The sequence below is a fragment of the Mirounga angustirostris genome, unplaced genomic scaffold, assembly GCF_029215605.1.
Source record: "Mirounga angustirostris isolate CCGP_5_RB_7025 unplaced genomic scaffold, mMirAng1.0.hap1 SCAF_8, whole genome shotgun sequence".
Taxonomy (NCBI): domain Eukaryota; kingdom Metazoa; phylum Chordata; class Mammalia; order Carnivora; family Phocidae; genus Mirounga; species Mirounga angustirostris.
In genome coordinates this window covers 94264695-94285780 of record NW_026991716.1, presented here as the reverse complement: position 1 = coordinate 94285780, position 21086 = coordinate 94264695, and the positions used below count along the sequence as shown (strand labels likewise).

General features: G+C 36.6%; 1 protein-coding gene across 2 annotated transcripts in view; it reads left to right on the top strand.

The window, feature by feature from the left end:
• The first annotated feature begins 71 nt into the window (after window positions 1-71).
• Window positions 72-21086, top strand: part of SESN1 (sestrin 1) — a 114778-nt gene continuing 93763 nt past the window's right edge. The window contains exon 1 of one of the 2 annotated variants that reach the window (XM_045865278.3): window positions 72-1299. In XM_045865278.3, the coding sequence (XP_045721234.1) occupies window positions 1021-1299 (279 nt within the window). In that variant the 5' untranslated portion in view covers window positions 72-1020. The remainder of the gene's footprint in view (window positions 1300-21086) is intronic. The other variant, XM_045865276.3, reaches the window with a different exon arrangement.

Genomic DNA, 21086 nt, shown 5'->3' with positions numbered 1-21086 from the left:
GTCGGAGGGCGGGGCTTTTTCCAATGGCTTTGCCTCCGCGGGTCGCATCTGCTAGGGCGGGGAAGAGGGCGCTGGGGCAGGGGCGGCTCCTGGTTAATGCCGGGCGGAGAAAGGGGAGGGGCTGGGGTGAGGACCCCATCTCCCCTCCCTGCTCCCGCCCTCTGGGCCGAGCCCCACAGATGGGGCTGGGTGAAGGGGGGGGCTTTGCGCCTCCGGCCTGGCTTCTCCGCCGGCTCCGCGGCCCAGCCTGGCTTTCGGGGATTGCGGCCCAGCCCTGTGCTCCTCAGGTTTAATGGGCGGTGGGCGAGGACGCAGGTATAGGAAAAGAAGTGGCGTCTGTTAGGGGATCCAGAATTTTCGGGGCCGGAGACACTTTCCTCCAGCGCTGCAGCTGAGAGAGCGGCTGCCAGAAGCTGCCGCCACCAAGGAGCGACCGGGTCTCCAGCCGCGGCAGCCAGTGAGCAAGGGTTTGGCGAGATTTCCCCACCAGCTCCCGGCTGGCCGCTGAGGGGCAGGGAGGAGCTGCAGAGGGCGGAGACTGGTGCCGGAGGAGGGGCGGGGTGGGAATGCTCCTGAGAACACGGTGGCTGCCCAGACCAAAAACCCCGAATGGCTGGAGCGCATTCAACTGTTACCAGCCTTTTTGGGCAGAGCACGGATTTGACAGCTCCACAACGTGAGGATATCCGCTGACCCCGCGAGACGAAGAACACTTCCCCGAGACTGCCTGTCCAGCAAAGCCAGCGCTGTAGGGTGCCAACTTTCCAACTTTTTAAAAATCTCTGACAAGAAGACTGCCCCTTCATGTAGGAGAGGGTGAGTTCTGTGTTGCAGATCGGTTGCAAGCCATTAATATAAAAGACACTTCTGGTTCCAGATGTCTCCCAGACATTTGTGTTTTCATGACGATTCGATTTCTCCGATTTTATTCTTACATTTCTCGTTTTAAAAATACAAAGTGCTTTTGGGGACATGCTGAAGGGTAACTGAAAACGGCAAAGAAAAACATCTCCAGTTGTCATGGCTGAAGGAGAGAATGAAGTGAGATGGGATGGACTGTGCAGTAGAGATTCAACTACTAGAGAGACAGCACTGGAAAACATTAAGCAAACCGTTTTGAGAAAAACCGAGTATCTTCGTTCGGTGAAAGAGACACCTCTTCGTCCATCAGACGGGCTTTCAAATGCTGTTTCTTTGGATGGGTTGAATAAACTTCTTGCTCATCTGCTTATGCTTTCTAAGAGATGTCCCTTTAAAGATGTAAGAGAGAAAAGTGAATTTATTTTGAAGAGCGTCCAGGTAAGAAAACATTGTATTTACAACTGTCCATCTAGTACAGTGCAGTTTTACTTGCAGTTATTCACTTTGTATTTGCTGCTAGGTGGTTATGTGAACCCATTACGAATTCCTTCTACATCTTAAATTTAGAGTGGCTTGTAAGACATTGAATCTGGGGCCAAAACTGTACAAGAGGAACTAAAGTAAAAGCAGTTTTCAAATACAAGTAAACAAGAATTGTCTTTCTAGAGAGTTTTAGCAGAAACTGCATTCCTCCCAGAAAAGTATGAGAAAGTTACAGTTAATTGCAAGTAAAGACTTGCTTTTTCGTATATTTATTTTTACATGTTGTTAGGAAGTATAGTCAGTATACTTTTCACATTGTTACAAACAATATTCTGTGTGGAAAGTTTCTCATTTAAGCCTCTCAAATGATAAAGGATATTAAATGTTTCTTCACTTGTTCAGGATAATTGGTGAAAGTTTTCTCATGTTCTTAAAAGCAAAACAAAAAATCAGGGTCTGTTCTCTAAAGACAACCTTTCTTTTTTTTTAAAAAAAAATGAATTACATAAAATAATAAAAGCCAGTGTTACAAAGGAGCTAACATCTTCAGATTGAAAAGTTGAACCCAGGTTGAGTGAATGCTAGAAATGCTCATGGTAAATTATTCATTAGTTTTCTCTGTGTTTGCCTCAGTTGTTTGATTTTTCTTTTTCACATGCATACCTACTTAAGTTTTCAGTGCAACAGATTAAAAATGTTAGTTTTCCTCCTGTTCTGTACATAATCAATTTCTCCTGTTTTATTGGAAGATTTATTAGAAGGGTTTTGTTTGGGCTTGTTTGTTTAGAGAAAGGTTGTTTTTAGATCCTAAGAATGGTCAGTGACAATATGCTGGTCAGTCTAAATTACTCAATCCATGTGTTTGAAGTCATTTATGGGAAGCTCTTAAAACTTATAGTTTACTTGGGTATATATATATAAGCTAAGATTAATAGTTTTTCTATTTTGGTTAGTTTAAAGCAACAGAAAAATAATCATGTCCATAAAATGAAGACTCTGTTCAAGATCTTGGGGTATTTCTTCTCACAAACAGTTCGGAAACAATTGTTACAATTCATTTATCCAGAGTTATCAGAGAGGAATTAATTTTCTGGATACCTGAAGTTTACCCTTTTAAGCCTTGAAAGTTATTTCTCTATTTCTTAGACTGTAGTGTCTAGAACAACCATTTTTTTCCCATAGAGGGATCATCATTAGGCACATCAAGTACTATTGTTTAACTGAGGTGGAGTGTATAGGACTACATGATCCATGTTTTTTGAATTTTTGTGTTCAATTTTTAATAGTTTTCCTGTTCCTCCCCTTACTGTCAGTATACTTTTTTCTCTTCCTGAATCTTCAATTTTGCTGTTTATTTATATTCAAATGGGAAAGCAGATAACCAATTTAGTTAAGAATTATATTGAAAACAGAAGTAATTAGGCTCTGGGGAATGCAGGGTCAAAGGACTGTGATATATTGGTAAGTAAATGAGTACTGGAGTCAGACAGACCTGGGCTCAAATTCTCCTCCTTTATTAATGTACTGCATAACCTTGGACAAGTTAAGTTACTTGATCTGAGTTTGGATTTCCACATCTCTGAAATGGGAATAATAACATAGAGCTGTTGTGAGAATTAAAGGAGATGTAAAGTGCCCCCGTATAAAATGAATGCTCCTCTCCTTTTTCATAAGTGAAAGACATGGGCTATGTGATATATATTTCAGGATTCATTTCATCCTGAAAAAAAGTTCAAGAGTCTACTCCACTGTGAAGGTTTTCCATAGATTTATACTCCTTTTGCATCTCTGCATCTATTGCACTTAATTCCTGCTACTATTATAACAGGCACTGTACTTCTATTGTGCTATCATCACATGTTTATGTCTGTCCCCTCGGAAGGGCCGTTAAGTTCTCAAGAGTATTGGCTGGGACCTGGAAGCTACTAAATATCTAGTAGATAAACAAATTCGTATTTGGCTTCTTTTTATTTCTTATCAGCCTGAATAAAGTCACCAGATTAGGGAGTTTCCATCCCCACATCATTCATGCATGTCTTCAGACAACAAATGTTAATTGAACCCCTGGCGAATGCCATTCTAAGAACCAGTGGTGAACAATTTTGACATTTTACTAGAGAGAGACCATAAAGAAGTAAACAAATAATGTAATTTTAGATAGTGAGGGAAGACTTCCCTGAAGAGATGACATTTAAGCAGAGATTTGACAAATGAATAGCTGTAATCCAAACAAAAATGAAATTTGTGAGGGGGACATTCCACACATAGGGAACAGTTGTGTAAAGAGCTCATGGCAAGAGAGAGCAGATGAGTTCTAGGAACGGAAAGTAACACAATGTGGTTGGAGCATATTTTTGAAGGGAGAGTGAAAACTTAAGCACATTCTCTGTCAGATCTGGCTCCAATACTTTATTAGCTCTGCAATGTTGAATAAGTTGCATAATTTCTCCTTGACTCAGTTTCCTCATCTGCAAAAAGAAGACAATGCTCACAATGAGAATAAAATGAAAAATGCTTGCAAAACATAGCACAGTGCAATAGCACATAAGAAATGCTCAGTAATATTAGGAATTCTTACTGTCTTTATTTATTTATTTAGGAATTCTACTGTCTTTAGGCAGGAGTTGGATAACAGAGGATCTTGTAGGCCAAGTTAAGAGTGGTAGACTTTATCCTAGTAACAATTGGAATCCACTGAGGGGTTTTGAGCAAGATGGGGACATGATCCATGGTGTATTTGAAGGATTACTTTGGGAGCAATGCAGAGAATGAATTTCAGGGGTCAGGAGTGGATGTGCAACATCAGTTAGGAGGTTATCCCACTAGTCCAAAGCGAAAATTATGGTGGAGTAGGATATAGTGGGGAAAAGTGGGAAACAATCTATGGGTTTGGGAGATTGCTAAGAGTTAGCAACCACAGGATATAATATTTAATTGGATATAGGAGATGAGGAAGTAAAATCAAGGATGCTCTCTGGGTCTGGCTTGAAGTACTTGGTGAATAGTTCAGCCATTTCCTGAGACAGAATAGTGGTAAAGGATCAATTTGGGAGGAGTGGTGAGTTCTATTTTAGACATGTGGAGATTAAGTTGCCTATGATACATCTGATTAGAAAAAGCTCCTGAAGGGATTTCTGCCCCTGCTACTATGGTTGTAGTTCTGTCATTGTTATCTGTCACTTCTCCAGACTTAACCCATCCTCCACCTTGATATCCATCCTCCACATAACTTCAGAGTCATTTATCTAAAATGAAATCTGATCATGTTACTCTCCTGCCTAAAATCCTTGAGGATAGAATTCAAACTTCTTAGGATGTCACGTAATGTCCAATGTCATCTGGCTTCCATATACCGCTCCAGCCTCACATGAGAAACCAAATTATAAAATGTAGTGCTCCATAATGCTCTCTGTTATTCATTGGTAAAGCAGCAGAAGCTGAACTGAATTTGCAATTCCTGCAGCTGTTCTTGCTCTTAATTGCTGTAAATCAGCTCAGACGACCATAGTCAGGAAGAGAGTTGGTGGGGTAGGGGTAGGATGGATTCAACTCAAAATGGCTAAACCTGTAAAATATTGGCACATTGGGAGAGAGCATTCTCTGTATTCCTGTTCTCAATTTCTTGATTTCACATCAACATACTTAAATCTGTTGAACACATTTTTGAGAACTGTTCTGTGCCAGGCACTGGACTGGAAGATCAATAAAACTTGTTCCCTGCTTTTGAGGAAGGTCTTCTAGTCTCATAGTAGGCTTTATTTATGCTGGGTTTGTTGTTGTTGTTGTTCTTAACCCCATAATACCTTTTCGATATGTTTGATTCTGTAAACAAAGGAACAGGTGTATTAACACTGGCCAGATACGTTAGTATAGTCTACTAGTGAACTGTAGTGTTTATGATTCACATAATTAAGGGAGGAATGTGAGTGTGTAAATACTCATCAAAAGATTATGAGTGTTCAAAATAGCCAAGTACTTTTCTAAGAATGGTCATTTGATCATTTTCATTTCTGTACTGTGAAAAAGGAAAACTTAAATTTTCTTATAAGCATGCCAGCAATTAACACTATCTGAAAGTAATTTGGTTTTAGAAAGTTTAGAACAAGTAACAAAGTATATATCTTTGTTAAGTGGGGTGGAGAAGGCTTTCATTTAGTGAAGCATTGTTACCCCCCAAGGAGAAATGAAACTTTAGCTGTTGGGTATGATGCATATTTCAGTTGTTAAGGGCTGCAGTTAGAGTATCCATTTGATATCCAATTTGGGTAATATATAGTTTGTAGGTTTAACAATTAAGAAATTTATTGCTTAGTATAATAAATCTTGAGGTTGGGCAATTTCAAGCTTAATTGATTGATTCATTATCAAACTACATTACCTGTTTGCCTTCTATCTCTGCTTTCCTTTTCTCAGCATAGCTAGTACTGTCTCTACTCATGGTGGCAAGGTTGCCTCAGCAGTTCCAAGCTCCACGTGCAGTCATGACCCATCTACAGATGAGAAGAGTCTCTTCACTTGTGTCTATCAGGGAAGAAAAGCTTTTCTCAGCCTCTGGCAGATTTCCTGTCAGTTTTTATTGACTAGGGTTGGATCACATGCCCTTTTCTAAGCTAGTCATTGGCAAGGAAATTGGGCGTTTCTGGTTTTGGTTTGGACTAATCTGCATTCAGCCCCTAACAGCCAGGACACCCCCATCACTTGAACAAAAAAATTTCTGTTGGTGAGGAAGAAGGGGGATGCAAGGTAGTCAGGTTTAGTCAGAGGCTATTAGAACTGATCTAATATCTCACTAGATAAAATATTGCTTTGGTCTAGTTATAATTTAGATTCTGTTAGATTAGAAACATAATTTATAATTATATAAAATGTAACATGAGATTAGGAACATTCTAGAAGCAGATTTGGCCTTTTAAACTGATTTTGTCAAAGCCAAAAGTTTAAGGTGGTACATCTTGAAAATTCACTCTACTCTCGGCCACAACAAATATGAGAGTCTTCTTTCAGTATTTACACTAAGTTTCTTTCTTCCATATCCACTATTTTCTGGCCTTTCTTATTTTATTAATATACTGAGAACTCAGTCCCTTTCCTTCAGAAAGCCTCCTAGCTTACTTCTCTATTCAGTGCCTCCTCTCATTCCTGCCTTTGACCACTTTCTTCAGTAGCTTTTGATCTCAGTGGGGAATGCTATTTACCCTCAGGTTGTCTGTATTTCTTTGGGTGGAGAATGTGAAGAAACTGAAGGCAGCTTTTAACTACTTTTTTTTCTAAATGGTTTGCAGACAAAGTAAGAGCTTATCTTTTTTTTTTTTTAAACCCACTGGCTTGCTTACAGGATGAATCATATCTGTACTATCTACCCTCAGTGTCCTCTTTATAATATATAAATACATCCATCCTCTTCCTTTGTTCTGACTTCAGAAAGACTGAAACTAACAAGGATACTTTTTTTTAAGTTTTCAGATTTCAGATATTTAATTCCTGTTACAGTGCCCCAGATGGTCTCTAGCATGGAAAAAAAAAACAGAATGATTCATTTAAAAATGTTTTTTTTAGCATGTTGTTTAATTTATAAATTTATAAATGGGATGTAGTGTTTGGCAGAAAAATGGGATGTTAAACACTTGCTTATTAGATTTCAATTTAAGGTCATGGGTTGCTCACAACATCATGAAGGACCCTGTGAAATAATAGTTTAGCTTAATTAGATTTTCTCATCTTTAACACTCTGTGCCCTTAAAGTGCTCTACAGATCATTCATGGAGTAAAAGAAATAGAAAATAGGCGTGGGTGTGCTGTTTTCTTTTAGAGTTATATTCATTTTCGTTTTGGTGACCACTAGAAATTTCCAGGATATCTTTTAACCATTTGAATAGAAAATAAATTAATAACTCAAACAGCCAATTTGAGGATTTGCTGAAGCTGACCTGACAGAAAGTAGACATGCAATCTTGCATATAATAAAGGGTTATCAGTCACTTAAAACTTTGATACAAAAGGGTCCTATTTGATATCATGTCTTAATCACATAGAATTTTCATATTTGGAAACAGGCAGTGTTTATGTGGAAGCAAATTAACATGGACTGGGGGAACCGTAGAAATGGGGAAATTTTTAGAACTTGTGGAAGGACAAGGGAGATGCTGGGGGAGGGGGCAGTGCCTAAAATGCATAGAAGGATGAAAATACTGCTGGAAGTACATTAGACCAAGCAAGGTTTGCCACCAGTTTTAATCTCTTTGTCACAATTTCTCAAATCAGTCTATTTTTGTCATACCATATGGTAAAATACTTGTTTTTTTTAATAGAAGTCAATGGAAAATAAGACTTATTTTGACCCAACTTTTCTAGACCACGTTTATTACATTAAGTGAGACCTTTGATGACCTTGATAAAATTACCTAGTACTTTAATTATGCAGGCACAGGGTACTCAGGGGCATCTGAGAGTTCCTCAGAATATTTGATGATGATATTGTTTGGCAGCATTGGGCAGACTGGAAATTGAAATATGAAAACCTCAGCTAAATAGGCATACTATGGAAACATGCCATGCTTTGTTTTTTTTTTCCCTTTTGGTTACTACACCACGTTAAACTAGTGCTGATAAAGATACATTTATAATGTTTGTATATTTTAAAAAATCTTTTAAAGGATGTTTGTTTTGGGGGGCATCTGGGGGGGCTCAGTCGGTTAAGCATCTGCCTTCGGCTCAGCTCATGATCGCAGTGTCCCTGGATGGAGTCCTGCATTGGGCTCCCTGCTCAGCAGGGAGTCTGCTTCTCCCTTTGCCCCTCACCCCTCTCGCGTGCTCGCTCTCTCTCTCAAATAAATAAATAAAATCTTTAAAAAAATAAAAGATGTTTGTTTTTTAAAAAATGCTTTTTCACTGGAAATACTTAGGGAGTTTTGTAGGATAACAGGACCATTTATTGGATCTTTCCAGTTGGCAATGTTATTGTTAAAAGTCTGTGTGTTACTGTAGACTGTTACAGTTTTTGACATTTTTCAATTTATAAGAAAAAAACTCGTGAAATTTGGCAACACAAGAATTATCTGTCTTCTCATGTTCTAATCTCTTTTATATAACAAAATAGGAAAATTTTATTAGATTGCAATGAAATATGTCGTTACCTTAGAAAGATATTTTTAGTTTTATATTTTATTCTTACCCCATGTTTAATTATAAAAAGGGAAACCGCTTCATAGATTTATAAATTATTATTTGTATTATAAAATTACCTTAAAACAACTTAAACCATACTAAAGGGAAGCAAAATTTATGATGTGAATTTTGTGAGTGATCCAAATCAACTTTCATATATACATATTCATTAAATGAAAAGTATTCATTTAATAGTATAAATAGTATTCATTTAGTGTTTTAACTTTAAAATTGTTTAAATTGACAAGCTAATATACTTTCTAAAAATTAGCTAAGATAATGTGTCAATTCTATGTGTAATATTCAGTAAAGTCTAGTTAGAATCTTAGTTTACCCCACTAAAAGTAAGCATTGACTGTTTTGATACTTAATCGTTTGACAAGCATTGCACACTCATCTTAAAATTTTACGTGATTTCATTTTCTAGCAAGTTGGCAGGTGTTAGCTGTCTATAATTATAACTGAGTAATTTTTCAAATGCTATTCATAGCCTAAACACAGCAAGATATTCTTCCAATCATGTGATAAAGGCCAAGCCTTGCAAAATAGTAGTAGGGTGATATGTTCAATGGTACTGAAGGACATATTTAAGAGAAGCCTGTCAAAAGTAAAAAGTGATTTAAATGATAGGGAGACAGGTTTTCTCACAAAACAATGTCTCTCAAAGTTGTATAGTGATAACACCTCACCAAATTAAGGTGTGTCTAGTTTTTCATCCAACAAGTAATGTAGGCATTGACAGACTTAAATTATAAAATATAATCTGTATTGATTCAGTTTTGTTGATGCCAGAGGTTCTAAGAAATAATTGAATTTTTTTTTGAGACATTCTAGATTTTACCATTGAACCTAGTGAATTATTTCTTCTCATATCATTTATTAGGTATTTGTTGTGTACCTTCTATATGCCAAACACTATGCTTATCTATCTTTTGACATGGCAAGGAAAAGGCTGTTTCACTTAATTTTATAATGATTCTGCTTAAAAAACATTTCTTGATTTATTTTGCTTTCTAACTATTCGACGTGTACAGTCTCACATTGACTAGAGATATTACTTCAGAGTGATTTAAAGATCTTACTGTAGAAAAATAAAGATCTTACCGGATTTTCTTTACCAGCCATCTATGCTCATGAATAAATTAACCTCTGTAGTCTCAATTTCCTCATCTGTGAATTTACATAATTGTCTACCTTGTGATTTGATTATTAAAAAGATCATATTGGTAAAGCATTTTGTAACCTTCAATATTTTGTAACTTACAAATTTATTTATGAATAAACTTTTTGAGACTACTTATCTGTAAAATGAGGGTAACAATAATACCAAACTCAGAGTAGTTTTGAGAATTAAATGAACGTGTAAAACATTTAGAAGTACATAGTAAGTGCTCAATAAGTATTGGCAATGATGTTGATGATGATGATAAGCTTGATCTGAGGTGGTTTAGTTAATGAGTCAATTACTCATTACTGGCATTACTTCAGGATTTTTCATACATCGCACACACTCTGTATCCACATATATTGACACTCCTAATTACCTCTGTACATTGAATTTTTATATATAAGCTGATTAGTGCTGATGTCCAACTTTAGCAGAGGGTTCTTCTAACCAGCCACTGCCCCAAGGTAGGTGTTTGGCATGCCCAGAGGTTTGCCATAGTGGTGATGGCAGATTTGTAGCATCCATCCCCTCCTTGGAGTCTAACACCATTCTGCTATGTCAGGATGGCACCAGCAGGAAAGAGTTGCAGGCGGGCAGCTGCATGTGTCATCCAGGTGGTCTAGTGTACATGGGGAGGTCCACGGCCAAGGCCTTTGCTTCAGTATTTGAACAGGATTAGAGTATAATTGTCAAGATCATGGGCTTTGGAGTTAGTCAGACCTGGCTCTAAGTCTTGCTCTGCCAAACTCTGTGACCTTGGGGAAATTACATAACCTCCTTAAACCTCAGTTCCCTCACAGAGTTGAAAGGATTAGATGAGGTAACATGTGCGGTGCTTACTGGAATCCAGTAAGCACTCAGTGAATGTTAACTATTAATATTCTGTTCTGCCCCCACAGTGCGATAGAAAAGAGATGGGAAATTGAGCCCCTGACACGATATGATTTTTAGGGTACCCAAGTTCCTGAGCAGCTGGGAAAGTTTGCACCTACCTTCCAGGTTCCCTGGCCCAGAGGATAGCACCCTAGAGGAAAAAACACCTCTAGGAAGCAAATTAAGGATTTTATAAACATTGTTTTAGCTTTCTGGGAACTGGATTCCTCCCTTGATATCATGTTAGTCTATTATTCCACTTGTGAGCTTTTGACTTTCAAGTACATCTCCAGGGACACATAATATAGGAAAAGCAAATCATGGCTTGTATGCCAATGTTGTCAGTAAGCAACTGAATCTTCTGTGCCTGGTCGATTCATACCTGATGCTTCAGGCAAGTTATCTGCTGCAGAAACTGTTAGGCTCGAAGGTCTACTAAAGAGAGTAGAGCTGCGCTATCAGTGTTCCTACTCTGCTCCCCACAATGGGATCCTGACATACTCAACTGAAAGTCCCCAAAACAGTCCTTTCATTCTTGCCAGCTAACTGGCCCAGCTTAGCTTGATATGATTAAAACAAAGTAATCAAAGATACCCCAGGAAAGGTAACAGGACTTGAAGAGATTTTGTACTGTTAGATTTCTTGAATTTGCTTGGTTATGTGTGGCGTGTGTCTTTGAGACTCCTCCTAAGCTGCCATGCGTATCCCCATTAAAATCTGTTGTGACATTGGAACCAAGTTATCTTAAGTCACCTGCAGCAGTCTTTTAATCTTTCTAGTTTGGCAGAATGTAAACTTCTGAATGTGGTAAGAAATGGCATTCTTTATGGGGAGCCTAGTTCTTAGCCCTTTTCATATATATGTGAATGAATATATGTGTGTGTGTAAATTTGTATATATATTTAGTTTTCACAACAACACTGAAGAGTAGGTATTATTATCCCTACTTTATCATGAGGAAAAATCAAGGCCCAGAGAGGTTAAATAACTTGCCTGAGGTATCGTAGCTAGTAAGAAGAGCCAGGTTTCATACCCAGGCATTGAGACTCCACAGACACCACACTTTTCACCATTATACTGCCCTTTCTGAATAAAAATTTAATATAAGGCTCCTAGCAGTGAAAATATTTATTACTTTTTGTTCCAAATTAGTTTTCCTTCAGGATGAAATGTAAAACTTTGGTGTTTCTAGGGGAAACCACATTCTTAGACATTAGTAAAATGCATACCAGATTCTTACTTAAACCCTGACCCATCTTGAAGTTGCATTTGGAACCTGATTAATTTCATGTTTCATTGTGGTACATAATTTTTAGTATGTTGTCATTACAAATTTCAGCGGATTACAAGGAGACTCTGGACTGTGATCTTGGAAATATGGTGTATGAAAGGTTTATTTTTACATTAAGAGATTACCAAGTAAGATGATTTCTTTAGTGAACTGCCTAAAAGAAAATTTGGTATATTTCCATGAATAATAGACTCAAGGTTCACTTTGAATGTTAAAAGAGCATTCTCCTAGCTAGTTCATTGTTGCCATGACAGTGCTGGCAGCGTGAGTGTTGTAGTAACTCCTTGCAATGATCTTATTTTAGACCCGAACGTTTGCAGTGTCAAACATCCCCTTCCCCGCCCCATAAGTAACTCTAGTGGAAAAGTACTGGTTTTTTAACTGGCTTCTGGCTTTGTAGCTGAAAGACTGCACTATTGTGGGCTTAAAAAAAAATAGTGTAGGAGTGTTGAGTATTTTTCCTGTGGGTTGTGAATGTTTGAAATTTCCCAAAATATGGTATTGCATTACATGTCATAACAGCAAGTTGTTTACAGCTAAAAAGAAAAGGGGCCTCAGCTGTCTTTTTAGAAATCAAGCCCAGATTGTATCATTACTTTGAGCTCATACAGAAATCATTTTTCTGTTTGTATGTCTCCCATGCATACTTTAAAGTTTTTGGATTCTTTTATTCCATTATTGTTGAAGATTGTTAGTAGAACCATAAAGGATTATGTTTAAATAGTGTAGTAAGGTAACTTTTTTTCTTATCCTTTCCATAATTCAACACTTATCAAAATGGAACATCTTAATCTTGATTGCTTAAATTGTGAAATAAGTTATATAATGATTTTAAGAAATTACTCAATTTGAATTGTGTACTTAATGTAATGTTGAGGTGTTTTTAACTTTGTTGCCTATATGTTGCAAATTAAATTTTAAAATACTTCATCAGTATTTTCTAATTGTAAATCCCATCATAACTATACTGTTAAGTACAAAATATTTTCAAATTCCTAATAGTGCCTGCTATTTTGTATAATTTTGTATACCACTTACTAGGTCAGAGTTCTGATATCTATGGCATGTGCCCTAAAAACCTAGTATAGCATGATGAATCAAAATGACTTTGGCAATAAATCTTGTCAAAATCTAAATGCTATACTTCCTTCATTAGTAACAGCTACTAACAAATAATTCCATTTGCTTTGTTCTGAAGTGCTCCATTAAAAGTTTAGTTCATCTTCCTTAGATGCTAAAGATTTAAACAAACCTTGCACAGTTGGGCCTGTACTGAATATTGAAGAATGGATGTAAGGCAAGCCCTTTTTTTTCTTTCTTCAGTTTAACATATAAGAGTAATTTTCTAAAGAAAAATTTGACCTCAAGCTAGAGTTGTTTGGCTTTTCCAACACACAATGAGTATTTTAATCTTGATTTTATTTTATTTTTTTATTATTCCCTTTAGTGCATTATATTATTATCTCCTTGGTGGTAATTATTAAGATTAAGAGGTGTCTAATTCCAATCTATACTAGTTTTTAATGGCTGCTTCTTTGAATTTGGTAGTTGATGTGTTATAAAATGTGAAGAGTCAAACCTTGAAATATTCTGTTATTTTAGTACTACATGTTTATATCAAATGCTTTTTATTGGTTGGCATGAAACTAAATTATAGTTAGTGACTTTTCCTTTGTTAAAATACTTAATGAGAGGGTTACTGTTTTTTTCTCCTGAACCCCACAGCACCTCTAGTCGACCTCCCTCTCCACCTAAGGCTGAAATGAGTATACTTTTTTAAAGTTAGAATTCATTTTGAATCTTTCTTTGTGCTTGACACTGATCTGGCACTGTGGGGGATAGAAAAAGCAGTAGAAGGCAACCACTACCCTTAAGAATTTTGCAGTGATGTAGAGAAAAAAATTTAAGAGCAAATCAAGACTGTGACTAAAAATGTTAAATTTTATGATAGCATGTTGACAACAGTGCAACTGTTGTTAAAGGAATGTGTACATAATGGCTCACATCTAGGAAATCACTTGAAAAATTTATGTATGATGATAATCACTGTAGTGCTGTTTAGCATGTAAATGTATTATCTATGTGTTTTTATATAAGTGGATAATATTCTGAATATCCAATAATTAAAAATGGATTAAATTATAATACATCTTTATAAAGGACTATTATACAGTTATTGAAAATTCTTTTAAAATATATTTATTAGAAAACAAAAGATTATGTATTTAAGTGGAAAAGAAATTTTTAAAATAGTGCCAAATACATACATTTTTATAGAGAGGGGAAATATGCATGCACCACATTCAGTACAAGCACCAAATGCACTACATGCACCAAAATACTAGCTGTAGTTCTCTTTTAGAGTGGGATTATTAGAAATTTTAGTTTTCCTTTTTTATAATAATTATTAATAAATACTTAATTTTATTGAGTACTTATTATGTGCCAGGCATTATTATAAACATTTTATATATAACATGTGCAAAATTTCAGGTGGATTGTAGGTTTTGAGGAAGATATCTTCCCCAAACAAAATAAATACACAAATACGAATGCACCCACTTGTTAGAAAATTAGAATAGGTTTCTGATTTATTTAGCCAAGGAAACAGGAACTTCTCAAAATCTAGGCTTTCTCATTAAGAAGAAGCACTTTTAGTCTTCCTGGATACTGCTTTCCTTGGCCCCCAGGCCTAAAGGGTACAACCACTAAAGACATTCTCTGGATCACACAAGATCTGCAAAATTCAATTTTTGCTATACTTTTGCGTTTTTATATTTGAGGTTTATATCCACGTTCTGGAAGAATTTATACAAACTATGCACTTTCTTTAAAGGCCCATTTCCCTGCATTATCTAATTTTATACCTACAACAATTCTCTGAGGTGAATCTTACGTAACTCAAGTAGTGAATACTGAGAGGGCAGAAGGCATGTCTGATTCCTAAGTGTCTATGTTCTTAAACATTAATCTGTTTTCCTATAGCTTTTTTTTTTTTTTGCAATGAGCATGTATTACTTTTATATTGAAAAATGACTTAAAATAAGTGCAGAAAAATTATATGATATATAGACTGTTATATTAATTCAAAGCAAGGAAAGACCAGGATGGGTTAGGATAACAAAGACAGCTTAATGGAGCATATAAATTTTAATGTAATAATTAACTTTTCTCTTCAACTCATCTGTTTACACAAGTATACACTCCTCCTATCTCCAACATGCCCAAACCAAACCTCTGATGACTGGCTGGAAATTAATGCTCTGTTGTACTTTCCTGCAGACTAAGTTTTGGCCTCATTTTTTGTTCCTTTTGTGGTCCCCCTTTATTTTCCTTTTGCCGTCTGTCAGTACATGTATGGACATGTAACTATGACTTTTGTCAAAGCTCCTTCTCACTACAGTGTTGGGCATTATAAGTAGTTTCAGCTTGGTAGTTTCCACATGGTAATACCATCATAATTTAAAGATTGAGATGTCCAAAAGAAGTTGCAAAAATTATATTAATAATTATATTTAAAAACTAATTGAAGGGAAGTAGAATTTGGATCTAGAATCTTGTCTGAGGAATTAACCCGATAGCATAAACCAGGGCGGATATTCATCCAGGATGCATTGGCACTGTAATACTTGTTAAAATACTGAAGTATTTTCATACCAGTTGGTAAATGGTGAAAAGAAACTGCAAAAAGCAATAAAATTAATAATACATAATCCAGAGGGGTGGTTTATCTTAGAAACCACACATGCACTTAGATTCCAAGATGGTCTGGTCACTGAAGCTAGGGAGTTTCCTCATATGTCCTATTATTTCTAATGCTGAAGGTACAGAAGCCCTTGGGTGGGAGAGAAAGACCAGGCAGGTGAACTAAGGAGAACCTAATCTGTAAACCCACAAAAGAAGTGCCTAGTTGTGCCAAGAAGGAAAGCAGGGTCCAGGCCTTGATGGTAACTGGGGAGAATGCCACAGCGTGGGGGCAAAGACTCTTAGGGTATGGTTCACTCAGGTGGGCTTGAGCAGCTTTTTTTCGTTTAGCAATTGACTGAGTTATCCATTGCTTCATAACAAATTTGGTGGCTTAAAACAATACACATTTATTATCTCACAATTTGTGTGAGTTGAGAATCTGGCTACAGCTTAGCTAGGACCTCTGCTTCACAATCTCCCATGAGGCTGCCATTAAGGTGTTAGCCAGAGCCATGGTCTCAGCTGAAGGGTCAAATGGAGAAGGATGTGCTTCCAAACTCATAGAATTCAGTTCAGTTGACCAGATTCAATTCTTTGAGGGCTTTTGGATTGAGAGCCTCAGTTTCTTACAGGCAGCTGATTGGAGGCTGCTTTCAGTTCCGTGCCATGTAGATTTCTCCATTTGCTTCTTCATGAAAAGCATCTGAGAAGAGACAGAGAGAGAGAACCAGCAAAAGAGCCAGCAAGACAGAAGTCACAGTTTTATAACCTGATCTTGGAAGAGACATGCCATCACTTTTGCCTTAATCTGTTCATTAGAACCAAGTCACTAGGTCCGGCCCATACTCAAGGGGAGCAGATTACACAATGGAGTGAATACCAGGAGGCAGGGATCATTGAGAATCATTTTTAAAGCAGCCTATCACAACATCATCTCTGAAAGCTAGGGATTGGGCAGAGTGGGCCTCCCTGCATATTGTGAAAAGAGTTGTGATTTAGTTTATATGCCCAGAAACCTAATCAATGCCTAGAAGAGACTGGTCCAGCAAGTAATAGTATGAGCCCAGAGTCTGTCTCCTTCCCAACCTTGCAACCACGGTCTACTTAAAGGAGCCTCACACCACCAGCCTGGCCGTGGATGCCCTTCCCCAGGTCTGGCTCCTTTACTGTCTGGGGCCCAACAAGGCTCAGTTGGAGTGGCCTACCCACCTCCTCTAGCAGCTTCTTGATCTTCTTCTTCATCCCCACTGACCCCCATAACTTTTCTGCCCCCCCCCCCGCCATTATTCCTGTGCAATCTTAGGAAATTCCTTACTTCCCATTCTTTGTACTAAAAGTAAAACAGCATTGGTCTAAAAGGTGGGAAGTGGCAAACATCTTTCTTTTCATCATTCAATGACTATCAAATGAGCTATATGGATCACATCTCAGTTGTGTCTCTGATTTGAGAGGAAAAGGAATTAGAAATAAAGCCCCAAACTTATGAGCATTCTCTAATGAATAATGAATGAGATTAAACATAATTGCAAACCCAAATTTTTATTCAAATCTCCCAAACTCACGTTGGTATACTTTACTGTCAATTTAATGGTATCTGAGAGGGAACAGATGAAATAATTTTTTTTCATTTTATAAGCTTCAACTCCTTAAGGATTTTGGCTATTGCAGAACCAGAGCAAAATGATTACATAATTGATAGCCGTTTAAAAAAATTTTTACTCCACTGAATACAGTGTTTATTGGAGGCTAGGGCTTTTCAATTGTACGGAAAGCTCTTGGTTTCAGTTTTTAAAAATCATTTCTCATTTTCTCATATTTTTAATTTCTTGGCCAAATATTTGATTAAAATTAAAATATTTTCCCATATATATTTAAAATCTAGGAGATATAACATATATATAAAATCTCCAGATGCCAACAGTGGTTATCTCTAGGCCATGGTTTATGCTTTAATATATTTTTCCAAAATTTTTACAATGTGTACTTCTGTTTCTTCTAATAAAAACCAAAAACACATGTCATTAAAGAGAAAATAAGTTCAATAACACCACTTTATATTCAAAGGAGAATAACCTTTATGGTGGTAAGTAGAACTTCAGTATACTCTCTGAATTGTTTCTTCTAGTATGGCATATACTAATTTTAAAAGTTGCAATTCTTTAATTGCCTTTAGAATTACCTTTCTTTCAAAGACTTTGGCTGTTGATAAAGCAGATTTTTTTCCTAATGAATTTTGCATTGGGTTTTTTTCCCTTGGCCAGCATCACACCGGATGAAAATTTACTCCAAATTTTCAGCTGCTTATAGTTTTTATGAACACTAGATGGCACTCTTGCTCAACTGAAAACTAGTTTATTAATCCTATTTTGGTGCTATGGGCTTTAGGAGAAGAGTTCGATGTGCAACTTCAGAAAGCTTATATTTCCGTTTTGTTTTAAAGGAGGGAGTTTGGAGAGAAAGGGAAAGTTTCCAAGTTTAAATAGCTGAGCTTAACTGGTTTAGTTTTTCCATCTCTGCCGAAATCACCATATTAATAATTATAATCTCATTTATTCCACAAATATTTATTGAGCACCTACTATTGTTAGGCACTCTTCTAGGCTCTACGTACATTAGTGAGAAAAAAAAGATAAAAATCTACCCTCATAGAGCTTACATTCTAGTGCTCGGATTTCTTTCCCCCATACTTGCATTCACCCATTAACTCACCCATTTAATGAGAGGAAGCTGAAGCAAGGAGAGGTTATCTAAATTTGTCCCTGTTCACTTAGCTTGTCTACACAGTGGAGGAGGGATTCAAACTCCGGCGTTTGGTCTCCAGAGTTTGTTGTATTAATCTCAAGACTATACTGCCTTTCAAATCTAAAGAATATTTTATTACTGATTTTGTTAAGTGCAAATAATATAAATTTGCCTTTTCAGTTATAATTATTCCTAGATCTATTCAATTCAAATATTATTACCATTATTTATGCCTATTTTTTAAATTGAAATATAATTAACATACAGTGTTATTAGTTTCAGATGTAAAATACCTATTTTTTAATGATTCTGTAGTCAACTATCAAAGTCTTAGCTCTTTTACAAGGTAATGTAGATCAAGTCACAAACACAGCTGGCCTTGTGTAAGTATATATTTAACCATCCTTATAATCCTGTTTACTTTAAGCTCCTTGTATTAGCCATGTAATAGTTTGGATATGTTGTATTAATGAGAGCTCTACAGATTGTGATTCAATTACATTGGGGTAACATGTATCAAAAGTTACTATTGGGGCACCTGGGTGGCACAGTTGGTTAAGCTTCGAACTCTTGATTTGGACTCTGGTCATGATCTCAGGCTTCCGGGATTGAACCCTGCGCCAGTCTCCGTGCTTAGCCCAGAAGTCTGCAAAAGTTTCTCCCTCTCTCTCTGCCCCTCCCTGCCACCGTGCATGGACCCTCTCTCTCCCTCTCTCTCTCAAATAAATAAATCTTTTAAAAAAAGAAGAAAAAAGAAAGTTACTATTTCACTTGCCTGCTTACTCCACTGTGTTGTTTTATATTTTAGTAGTATTGTTTTAAAAAAAAGTTCACCAATACACTATGAAACTTAAAAATGATATAGAACTTAAATCATTTCTTAGTAGTCGAGGGATGCATTTCATGATTTGGGGGAGGAGAGGGTAAATGTACCTTCTCTTAAAAAAAAAGCTATATGTGACTTAGGATAGTTTACAAATATACTTGTATTTCTCAGGGACCAGAGTTGTATTGAACAACATTCTTGTTGTAAGCCAGTGAGTATAGAGGGAAAATCAGCCACCATAGAATAAATATATTGATGACTAATTTATACACAGGTAATCCATAAATAAAACTTGTCTTTAGAGAAGCTGAAATAAGTAGTTCTTTTTTTTTTTTTTTTTTTAATTTGACAGAGAGAGACATAGTGAGAGAGAGAGCACAAGCAGGGGGAGTGGGAGAGGGAGAAGCAGGCTTCCCGCTGAGCAGGGAGCCCGATGCGGGGCTCGATCCCAGGACCCCGGGATCATGACCTGAGCCGAAGGCAGATGCTTAACGACTGAGCCACCCAGGCGCCCCATGAAATAAGTAGTTCTTAATAGCTAACTAGACCCTTACTCTTTTTTTGCTATAGAACTGTTTTAGATAACAAAACTATGTGTTTGATATGCTAATAATTAGAGTTAACTGTCTTTTAATTAAATGAAATAATTAGTAAAAAAAAAAAAAAAAAAAAAAAGAATCACTCTTGTTCACCAGGGAGTAGAAGGAAGTTTTCAGTGCAGAGATTTATTTTGGAAGATGCAACAATTTAAGGTTTCTCAAATTGAGGATTATGGTTTTTCTAGGAGCCTGTGTGTCCCTTAATTGAATGCAGAATTGTAGAGTAATAGAGTAATGAACATTTTTCTTTTATCAGATTATCAAAGAGATTGTAACCCCCAAAGATTAAGAACCACTAAACTAGAGTGACCTACTGCATATTAAACTTATCTTCCTTAAACTGTAGAGAAAAGTTTAAGTGATAGAAATTTGGGAGTTTTAAACCAACAGGGAAAATCTTACCAATTCAACATTGGCTTATCCTCTTGGCCTGCCGATCCTCTTGTGGTATGTCTGGTGGTATTGGTACTTGAGTTATTTGTGGTGTTTGTCATAAACTAGCAGTCTAGAGCTTAAAAGGTTCAAGTCTTAGCATAATACTCTCTAGTATCATTCACGTCATTTCAAATGGTAAGATTTCATTTTTTGACAGCTGAGTAATATTCCATTATATATAGATACACGCATATATATTCATATATATATACATATATATAAGATAATTATCATATGATTTCACTCATATGTGGAATTTAAGAAACAAAACAGAGGATCATAGGGAAAGGAGGGAAAAATAAAATAAGATGAAATCAGAGAGGGAGAGAAACCATAAGAGACTTTTAACTCTAGGAAACAAGCTGAGGGTTGCTGAAGGGAAGAGGTGTGGGGGATGGGGTAACTGGGTGACAGGCATTAAGGAGTGCTCATTAATGAGCACTGGGTATATATGCAACTGATGAATCACTAAACTCTTCCTCTGGAATTAAAAAAAGCAAAAAAAAAAGTTCAAGTCTTGCTTCAAGAATGTTAGAACAGAAGAAGCCCAGCTGAGCATGGTAGAGCTCCAGCCCTCATATAACACAAGCAAGAAATACATATGCAAGCCACAGATTTGGGGGTTGTGTTTTTCCTCAGCAAAAGCTAATTAATACAGAAATAAGTAATAGCCAGATTGCCAGGGTCCATATCCTGGTTCTGCGTAGCTGTCTAACCTTGGACAAGTTATTTAGTGTCTCTAAGCTTCAGTTTTATCATCTGCAAAATAAGACACTCACAATTCCTGTCACTGAGATAATAGCACCTTGATCTCTTTAAGGCACTTAACACAGTTGCCTGTCTTAGTACTTAATGTGGCAAAACAAAACAAAAAGTTAAATCTATCCTTGTGTATGCCTCAGTTGTTTAAAATAACACCTGTTCTTATTTTCTAGCTCCTCATCTTGATTTATTTTT